Source organism: Sparus aurata, chromosome 18, assembly GCF_900880675.1.
Source record: "Sparus aurata chromosome 18, fSpaAur1.1, whole genome shotgun sequence".
NCBI lineage: Eukaryota > Metazoa > Chordata > Actinopteri > Spariformes > Sparidae > Sparus > Sparus aurata.
The window spans coordinates 23,985,626-23,995,447 of NC_044204.1; the positions used below are offsets into that span (position 1 = coordinate 23,985,626).

The window sequence follows — 9,822 nt, forward strand, 5'->3', positions numbered from 1 at the left end:
GAAATTGCATCTTAAGTTTATTTATGTAAGTGTTGTAACACTATGAAAGACAGCTATTCATACTTTGATTTTTGATATTTCAATTTTACAGGCAGATAGGAAGGAAGGAACCACAACACTCGTTACACATCATGCAGACAAATATTTCTATCAAGTATTACTATTACAACATTACACACACACACACACACACACACATGCAGAATGCAACTGTTTCCAAGCTTAGGTAGCTCCCACATAATTTCTTAAAACGTTTCAATAAATGCAACAAAGACATGTTAATAAAAGAAACGTCAGGGATATGGAAACAATCATATAAGTAACACTGGCATCAGTGGCATAATTGTATAGTGAGGTGTAGTGTTGTAATCTCCATGAGTGTCAGATTCAGCCTGACTCCATTTTGAGTCCCCATCTCAAGGCTCTGCTACACAGACCATCACTGTAACATCATCCACATAATAATGTGTAAACGTAGGTTAACTCATGTTATACTGACCTCCTGATTAAGGCAGATGGCTCTTGAAACACGCCTGAAACTAAAGAATAATTGTATAGAGCTACACTGAGTGAGCTTTGTTTTTCCAAAAGAGAGAAAAAAAAAATGAACTACACAATAAGTCGATTATCTACAGGCATACACCTGAAATGATTTATATCTTGATATGCGTCCTGCCCTCTACTACTTTGCTCTTAACCACAAGCATATGACCAATGTTGAGTTATTAAGAGTTAACGGATTAAAAACTATTAATACTTCACGGGCTTCAAGTTTGTTACAGTGAAAGAGGAAATCTCACACATTGACTTGTAACATGTTTGGTCATGTCTCAACATAGTGTGATTGACATCTTGTTTCTTACAATCTAAATGATCCAATCGAAGATTCATGGCTGTGTTCCTGCTAGTCACAAAGCATCACTTGACTTTTTCAGTGTGCCCATCACAGAAAGTTGAGTTTATCAGAGGTATAAACGTCACTGGTAGTTGATTCTGATCCAAGAGGGGGAACAGAAGGGAAGGTCCGTCTATTCAGCTCGAACATTGGTGGAGGGGCCGAGGAGAGACAATCAGAGCCGAGTGACGGAGCTGGAGCGGCTCCCTGCCCTACTGAAGCTGAAACCTGGAGAGAGAAGTGAATATGATGAAATAGTGTCAGTTATTTCAGTGTGTAGGAATAGTAGGAATCTGTCTTAGAATGAGGACATTCTTGCTGTGTGTTAGATCATTTTATTCATGCCACTTTAATGCCCCAACATTAACAGTTAATGCATGCAAGAGGGACTGTTTGTGTGTGTACCTCAGGTTGAAGGGGGGTCGTATGGATATTCACTGGGTTTTGCACCTGTAAGGTAAAGAAAAAAAGTTTGTCAGTACTGGAAAAAAGTGCACCCCTGGCAAAGCACCTCACAGTTTAAAAATCTTTGAATAACACCTACCGATGGCCCAACGGAGGAAGCTGCAGGTTGTCTAGAAGCAGGAGGATTCACTGGTTGATAAGAGTAATGTGGATCAGGGGCAGCAGAGTAACTCTGGCCTGCAGGTTGATCCTGATCCTGCAATCGGAACAGGGATTTTGAAGTAAAAGTAAAACACACATCATTAACAGTTGGTCTGAATGCTCATTTGAAGAAGAACTTACATGGTAATACACAGCAGCAGGCGCTGACTCGTCCCTTTTAGAAGAGCCCTTTTTACAACAGCACATCCTCACACAGCAACAGCAGAGAATCTCCGCTAAGACAATCCCACCAGCGATAGCAGCATAGACATAAGTGGGAACAGGTGCTGTATGAGAAGAAGAAGGGAGGGGGTTAGTTTGACTCGTTGGTAATTGTTTGTTCATACATTTCTCCTTCTGTATGAATAGAACGTGTTGTTGCTCACCTTGAATTACCTCCACCGTCACAACCTGGGCCAGGTTGCCCTGTGGGTCTCTGTATTCAAAGGTGCCGGAATCTGTGATCTCCACAGGATCAATCTCAATGGCTTTCCGCCTGAGCTGAATTCTCCCACTAAAAGACAGTGTCCTCTGGTCATTTTGTGCGACCAGGTAACCTTCTTCCATCAATGTTTGTTTTTCAAACCCCCCCACAGGGATGAAGGTCACAGTCCATGGGTCGTCCGTATATGGATTTGTGATGAGAAGCACATCACCAACTTTTGGATCATAATGTTTTGAATTCTCTGTATGTGATAGAGAGTAGATCATATTAGACCATTTATTCAGATACACATCAGTTTAAAAGCCATCATGCAGCACCTATCACATCCCTAACATTACCTTCTACTGTGAGCCTTATCCTATCCAGCAAAGTCTTGTCTTTTTTCCTGAGGCAGTAATAGCCGTTGTCCTCCTGAGTGAGGGTGATAAAATCCCAGCCACGAGACGTCATCTTTCCCCTGTCTCCTTTAAAAGACTGTGGGTCGCTGCGATTCCACAGGACCTTCGTCTCGACCGAATCGTAATCCAAAGTGTACTCCAGGAATTCAGCCCTTGTAGGAAGATCGATGGTGTAATCGTGCCTGTAAGTCCTTGTGACCTTTCTAGCACAATCTGAACAAGCACGATCAGAATAAACAGTGAACTTAATATACATAGGAATGATGCACACTGCTACTAGAAACACCCGTTTACACACACATGTCATGAGGATACAGAGCATTCACATATGTAGTATAATGTAATGTTCTCACCCAAAACGTTCAGTATGACGTCCTCTACTTTAATTACGCCAGTGGATCGGCCTGAAAACGTTCCACTTTGTCTCAAATCTTTGATTGTAACTGAGATCATCGAAACACTGACAGTGGGGTCCCTTGCCTGAATCAGCGGATAACACAAATACATTTACTCAGGACAGTGTAGACCCTGTGGCAATTTAAAACCTGGTTTGCTCTGACCTGGACAGAAGCCAGACATTTGTCATATTCAGGATTCTGACCTGCAAAAATGTCAAAGCGAGATAACTAGTGATGGAATAAATGATGGCACCAGAAGCGGCTCACCTGACCGTTACCCAGCAGTAGCTTTCTAGGTCCCCCATTTCTCGGAGTGAAGTACACGGGTCCCTCGTACAACGGTGGCGTATATTCAATTGGTAGCCTAAAACTTCTGCCATAGCACTCATCTACATACTCACCATCAACGGACGATCCTGGGATCAGAGACAGTTGGAGGGAATACTGAGGTAAGTGGAAAACATGCTTTCAGCAACTTCAATAGATTTGATCCCTCAGATAACTAATTATTTCATATATAGGTGAAGGGAATAGCTGCAACCCTTGCATGTTTCAGTACATGCCCTTGCCCACAAAATACACTTCAATGTCTTTTACCGAATCGTCACAATATAGGCACAACTGGAGGCTAATTTTGAGAAAGGTGACAAATCAGGGCATTCAGATCCAAAATTGAAGATGAATCTTTCTTAATCTTAATAATATAATAATTGAGTAATGCGCCACGATTACAAATCATATAGTCTGTTCATGTTTGAGCAAACAGAGAAGAACATATGGAGTTGGATTTTCAAACGAAACCCAACTAACTAGCTTCAGGGTCATGACGGAGTGAAGTGGTGGTGGCTGTTGTTTCCGTCTGAGCTACTCTGATTGGAAAAAAGTTAAAACAACCAGCCCTGCATTCAGCTTTCCCTTTACATTCATCTATTGATAACATTTTCAACACTGGAGCTGCTGCAGCACACGGCTTTTAATGACACAACTAGCATGACTTGGCACATCTGCAAATGATCAAACATTTTTCCTTATTCTTTTTTTTCTACAAAAATCTTACGGTTGCAATTACTTCTGTGAAGCTGTATACTCACCATAGAAGACGCAGAAAAGGAATATGTTGAACAACATTTCCTGCAGAGAGAGCAGAGGGTTTTCTTTTCTTTTTATTTTTTTTTATCACGTAAACAACGTTCCATAAACACAGAGCAGACAAAACTGGACTCTGATTATTTTATATGATGAAAAAAATAAAACCGCCAGACGAGAGGTTTTCAACTCACTGCAAACCAACTCTCTTCGGTGTTACGCTGAAATTCGTGTGTTTTCGTTCCAGGACAGAAAACAATCGGCAGGGCGAGGCTTCGTTCTCGCGCTTGTGTTTGTCAAGGCTGCTCCATGTGTGCGTAAACTGCGCATGTACGCTGTACCAGGCGAGCGTGTCGAAGCCCTTAAATTATTTTTGACCATATGATTGATAGCATCACAAAGAAAATCAGTGTGTGGGTTACATAAGATTCCATATTTGTATTAGATGTTATTATTTTATTTTTATGCATTGTTTAAAACCTCTTCAGGCCACCATGAGGTGAGGCAAGGTCATGCTGGAAAAAACAGCATAGACCAGCATTAAAACACTGCTGGTCTTGTTGGTGACCGGTCACCAGCTGGTGACATGCTTCCTATGATGACTGTAACATCTGACAGGGCAGTTTTCTCCTCCCCATTTGCCAGCTTGAACTGGCACTTGGATTGGACTTGCCCAAATGCTTTCGCTTGAAACCAAACCACCCTGAGCCTATGCTCATTATGAGGGTGCACATAGTCTGGAGTTTCTGTTCAGCACTGCAGTTTGTGTTACCACCAGAATTTTCATCCACTCTCACCCATCTTGAGCCAGTCCCTCTTGATTACGGCAGGCCACTAAACCTGATGCTCTACCGATTTCCTTCTTTGTCAGCCTTGATCGCTCTTCAAGCAGGTTGTCCTTATCTAGCCAGTCTTCTCTGGTTCTTGCACACCTCAGCTCACCGTTGTTTTCATTGCTGAAAAGGTCCATCCGCTGTCAGTACAGCCTCACCACTCTGTGCATGGAGACACCTTCAGGTGCTACATGGACATTTTTTGAGTGATTTTCATTTCTGCCAGTTGTACACATCTCCACAATGCAAATCAACGGTTAGGTGTCAACAATGACACATTACTAGAATACCCCTTCTATAGTTTACAAGTTATACTCAGCAAGTGTATCAAATCGAGGTTATGTGATTTGTGAAACTCCTGAAATGCATTGCAAAACAAACAAACAAACAAACAAACACAAATTCAATCATTGTGATTAGCCAAAAACAGAGTATTTGACATCACCCTTTTCTAACAGTGCCCTTAAAAAAACAGCCAGAAGACTATAACAAAAGCACAAAGAAAATAATAAAATAAAACATTCTTCTGACTTTAGAGATAGACAGTATTTTTCAAGTTCCGCTTCAGTGTTCAGTGAAAGAAGCTGATTATGAAAACACTTTTTTAAGGCCTTTAACCACCAACATGAAGTTAAACAGTTACACAGAACAAGAACTTTTACACCATAAAGAAATTGCACCTTAAGTTTATTTATCTAACAATATTGTAACACTATGAAAGACAGCTATTCATATTTTGATTTTAGTTATTTCAATTTTACAGGTGGATAGAAAGGAGCCACAACACTCCTTACACATTATGCTGACAAATATTTCTATCAAGTATTACTATTACAACATTACACACACACGTGCGCAACACACACCCACACACACACACACACATGCAGAATGCAACTGTTTCCAAGCTTAGGTAGCTCCCACATAATTTCTTAAAACGTTTCAATAAATGCAACAAAGACATGTTAATAAAAGAAACGTCAGGGATATGGAAACAATCATATAAGTAATGCTGGCATCAGTGCCATAATTGTATAGTGAGGTGTAGTGTTGTAATCTCCATGAGTGTCAGATTCAGCCTGACTCCATTTTGAGTCCCCATCTCAAGGCTCTGCTACACAGACCATCATTGTAACATCATCCACATAATAATGTGTAAACGTAGGTTAACTCATGTTATACTGACCTCCTGATTAAGGCAGATGGCTCTTGAAACACGCCTGAAACTAAAGAATAATTGTATAGAGCTACACTGAGTGAGCTTCTTTTTTTTTTTTCAAAAAGAGAAAAAAAAGCAAAAATGAACTACACAATAAGTCGATTATCTACAGGCATACACCTGAAATGATTTATATCTTGATATGCGTCCTGCCCTCTACTGCTTTGCTCTTAACCACAAGCATTTGACCAATTTTGAGTTATTAAGAGTTAACGGATTAAAAACTGTAATACTTCACGGGCTTCAAGTTTGTTACAGTGAAAGAGGAAATCTCACACATTGACTTGTAATATGTTTGGTCATGTCTCAACATAGTGTGATTGACATCTTGTTTCTTACAATCTAAATGATCCAATCGAAGATTCATGGCTGTGTTCCTGCTAGTCACAAAGCATCACTTGACTTTTTCAGTGTGCCCATCACAGAAAGTTGAGTTTATCAGAGGTATAAACGTCACTGGTAGTTGATTCTGGTCCGAGAGGGGGAGCAGAAGGGAAGGTCCGTCTTTTCAGTTCCAACTCTGGTGGAGGGGCCGAGGAGAGAAAATCAGAGCCGAGTGAAGGAGCCGGAGCAGAAACCTGTAAAAGGAACAACGAAAAACAGAATCAAAAAGGTCAATAAACATGTTGATGAAACGGTGTCAGATAGTGTGTCAGAAGAGCCAAAAATCTGTGTTAGAATTTGTACACTCTTGTTGTTTGTTAAGATGATTTGATTTATACCAAGAGACTCTGATTCCAGTATATTAACAGGTTAGGGTTATTCTATGTTCATGTGTGTACCTCAGGCTGGAGGGGGTTCATGTGGATATTCACTGGGTTGTGCGCCTGCAAGGTAAGAACAAAATGCAAGTGTGTCAGTGCTGAAAGAAAGTGCACTCCTGACGAAGCAACTCACAGTTTAAAAACTGTTAATAACACCTACCGATGGCCCAACGGAGTTAGCTGCAGCTTCTTCATAAGCAGGGGGCTTCACTGAATGATAAGAGTAATCTGGAGGAGGTGCAGCAGAGGAGTTTGGGCCAGCAGGTTGGTTCTGATCCCGCGACTGGAACGAAAATTATGAAGTAAACATCAAATACCCACATGGGTGCAGATCCTGGGGGCAATTTCTGAAAAACATGAATTGTCCCCCCCAATAAAAATACCCTAAATTATTCAAAATTGAACAAATGTATTTTCAGACACATTCTTAACATTTTAGATTCACATCTAAAAATAAATTATTGAAATGGTGGAACAAATAATGTTTGACAAATATATTTCTGAGTCCACATTCCATCTCTGGTCTCCTCCACTACAATGCAAATGAATGGGTATGGGTAAAATGATCAGTTAGTTTACACAGCTTGGTTAGGGCTTCATATTTTGATATTCATCAATATCAATTAATCATGCATAAAGTAGTCCCATACACTGGGAGAAAAGGAAGATGGTGCGAAGAATTGGGGATCTGGGAGGGTTGGAGGGAGGTGAAAGATAAGAACATGAGTAGACATTAAATGCTTGAGACCCTTAAAATTATGATTTACTAATATAACAGTTAAGTAAGTAGTGATACACGCTGTTGGCTGTTTAGGACAAATAAACATGAAAGGTAAGCACAATAAATGATTCCCTGTGCATTACTTTTTTAATGATATGGTGAGTCTCTACGAAGTTGTGATTTATGGTGGCATGGTATGAGTTGCAAAAAAATAAAAAAACACTTTTGTGTGTCCCCCAATCCTGACATCGGATCTACACCCCTGAATACACACATTATAAACAGTTGGTCTGAGTAGTACTTACATGGTAATACACAGCAGCAGGCGCTGACTCGTCCCGTTTGGAAGAGTCCTTTTTACAACAGCACTTCCTCACACAGCAAAAGCAGACAATCACCGCTAAGACAATCCCACCAGCGATAGCAGCATAAACATATGTGGGAATAGGTCCTGTAAGAGCAGAAATGAAGAAGAAGGAGAAGAAGAAGAAAGGTTGTCGTTATTTTGAAGAACATTTAATCAGATACACAGCAGTCTGAAAGCTCACAAGCGGCACCTAAGTTCCCAAGATCACCTTCTACTGTGAGCCTTATCCTCGACACTAAATAGTAGTCTTTTCGCCTCATGTCGTAGTAGCCGCTGTCTTCTGGAGTGAGGTTGATTATCTCCCAGCCGAGAGAGGTCATCTGTCCTCTGCCTCCCTCACTAAGCAGAGGGTCGTCTTGATGCCACACTATCCTTGTGTGATTCGTGTAAAGGGGAGTGAACTGCAGATATTGAGCCTCTGTAGGAACATCGAAGGTGATCCTAGCCCCAGAAGTGTTTGTGATCTCAGTGGAACAATCTGAGAAAAGTACACAGAAAAAGAAAAACGAAATTTGAATTTATTATATATTGAAATACTGCATATAGATACTAGAAATACCTATTTACACAATGTTCTCACCCAAAACTTTCAGTCTGATGAATTTGTCTTTTTTCCCGTCAGGTGACTCGGAATATATTCCAACATCACTTTCTCTCAAATCTGTTAAAAAAACTCCAAGTTCCCTTATTTCGATGCGTCGATCCATTACCTGAATCGGTGGATAAAACATTTAGTCAGAATAAAGTAGACTCTGTATTCATTAAAAACCTGGTCTGCTCTGACCTGAACAGAAAGCCAGACCTTTGTCTTATTCCTGAACTCGCTTAAAATGGATATAAGAGCAAGTTGCTCACCTCCCCATCATCCAACAGTAGCCTCGTCGGTCCCCCATCACTCGGAGTGAAGTACATCTGTCCGCGGAATAAAGGTGGTGTATACCGGCCCGGAAATCTTAAATGTCTGCCATAGCACTTTTCTTTATTCTCAAAATCAGCAGATGAACCTAGAATCAGAAACAGATGGTGGCCACATTGAGGAAAGTCACAGACAAAACATCTGAGAACACGTTGAAAACTTTTCTGAAGACACAGGTAAACAGATTTTCTCATGTTCTTTTTGTTCATGTAACCACAAGATAATAAGTGAGGACTTTGGATGAATACACTGATAAATCACGTGAAGACGTTTTTTCTGGATCATCAAAACCTTCTGCTAACAAGAAATGTCAAGAATAAAGTTGACATTTCAAGATTAAAGCCGACCTTTTGAAACTGTACTTCAGAATCAACTTTAATTCTTTTTTCAGCTCATTAACACGACTGTGGGGAGATTGTGCCGAACACTTCCAACTGTTCTAAATGAAAAACAAGTCTAAAATGTTGAAATAAAGTCGGAATATTGAGGAAAAAAGTTGTAATATTGAGAATGAAGTCGAAATATTGGGAATAAAGTCTAAATATTGGAAATGAAGTTGAAATAAAATTTTGTGAATACAGTCGAAACGTCGATAATAAAGTTAACCCTCCTGGTCCCTGAGCTCCAGCATCTGGTCTCCGCCACCACTACATCCTGTCTATTTTAGTTTGCACGAATGCGGCCACCTCTTCCACGCTTGTGTGGTTTTTCCTTCTGAACAGACGTGCAAGTTTTCGGCACAATGTCCTCAAAGTCCTGATACCGACAACTACACTGTGTTCATCAGCTAAAACAGGAATCATTTTTGTGTGACTAAAGCCTATTGAGTTTTACTACACGGATAAAACGCTGAAAAACTAAACAAATCGATAAAACTTGTGGTGGCATTCCTCCTGTGAAGCCGCGTACTCACCGAATAAGGCGCAGCAGAAGGTCAACAACAGCAACAACACTACCATGTCCTGCAAAGAGAGCGGGGGGGGTTATAAAACCATGTTAACACGGTTTCCGTAAACACCGAGCGGATAAACCCTGAACACCGACCACATCAAACACAAGGGCTTTTTCCACTCACTGCAAAGTAACTTCGTTCAATGTTTCGCTGGATTTTTTTTTCGTGTCTTCTCTCCAGGACAGAAGATACAAAGTTTACTGGGCGAGGCTTCGTTCAAAG

At 40.6% G+C, this 9,822-nt stretch overlaps 2 protein-coding genes across 2 annotated transcripts; both read right to left on the bottom strand.

Moving 5' to 3' along the window:
• Window positions 1-4,151, bottom strand: LOC115568769 (uncharacterized). The gene is made up of 10 exons (XM_030396349.1): window positions 4,023-4,151; window positions 3,834-3,873; window positions 3,010-3,158; window positions 2,698-2,824; window positions 2,285-2,557; window positions 1,888-2,187; window positions 1,643-1,788; window positions 1,440-1,556; window positions 1,301-1,345; window positions 1-1,123 (listed from the first exon to the last, which is right to left on the bottom strand). Exons 2-10 carry the CDS (start codon window positions 3,868-3,870, stop codon window positions 944-946), a joined length of 1,374 nt encoding a protein of 457 aa, XP_030252209.1. The 5' UTR covers window positions 3,871-3,873; window positions 4,023-4,151; the 3' UTR covers window positions 1-943.
• Window positions 4,152-5,346: 1,195 nt separating this feature from the next.
• LOC115568772 (uncharacterized) lies at window positions 5,347-9,809 on the bottom strand. The gene is made up of 9 exons (XM_030396355.1): window positions 9,724-9,809; window positions 9,562-9,610; window positions 8,588-8,736; window positions 8,313-8,442; window positions 7,941-8,210; window positions 7,671-7,816; window positions 6,805-6,927; window positions 6,663-6,707; window positions 5,347-6,458 (listed from the first exon to the last, which is right to left on the bottom strand). The coding sequence occupies exons 2-9, from the start codon at window positions 9,605-9,607 to the stop codon at window positions 6,300-6,302; spliced, it is 1,068 nt and encodes a 355-aa protein (XP_030252215.1). The 5' UTR covers window positions 9,608-9,610; window positions 9,724-9,809; the 3' UTR covers window positions 5,347-6,299.
• Window positions 9,810-9,822: the final 13 nt, after the last annotated feature.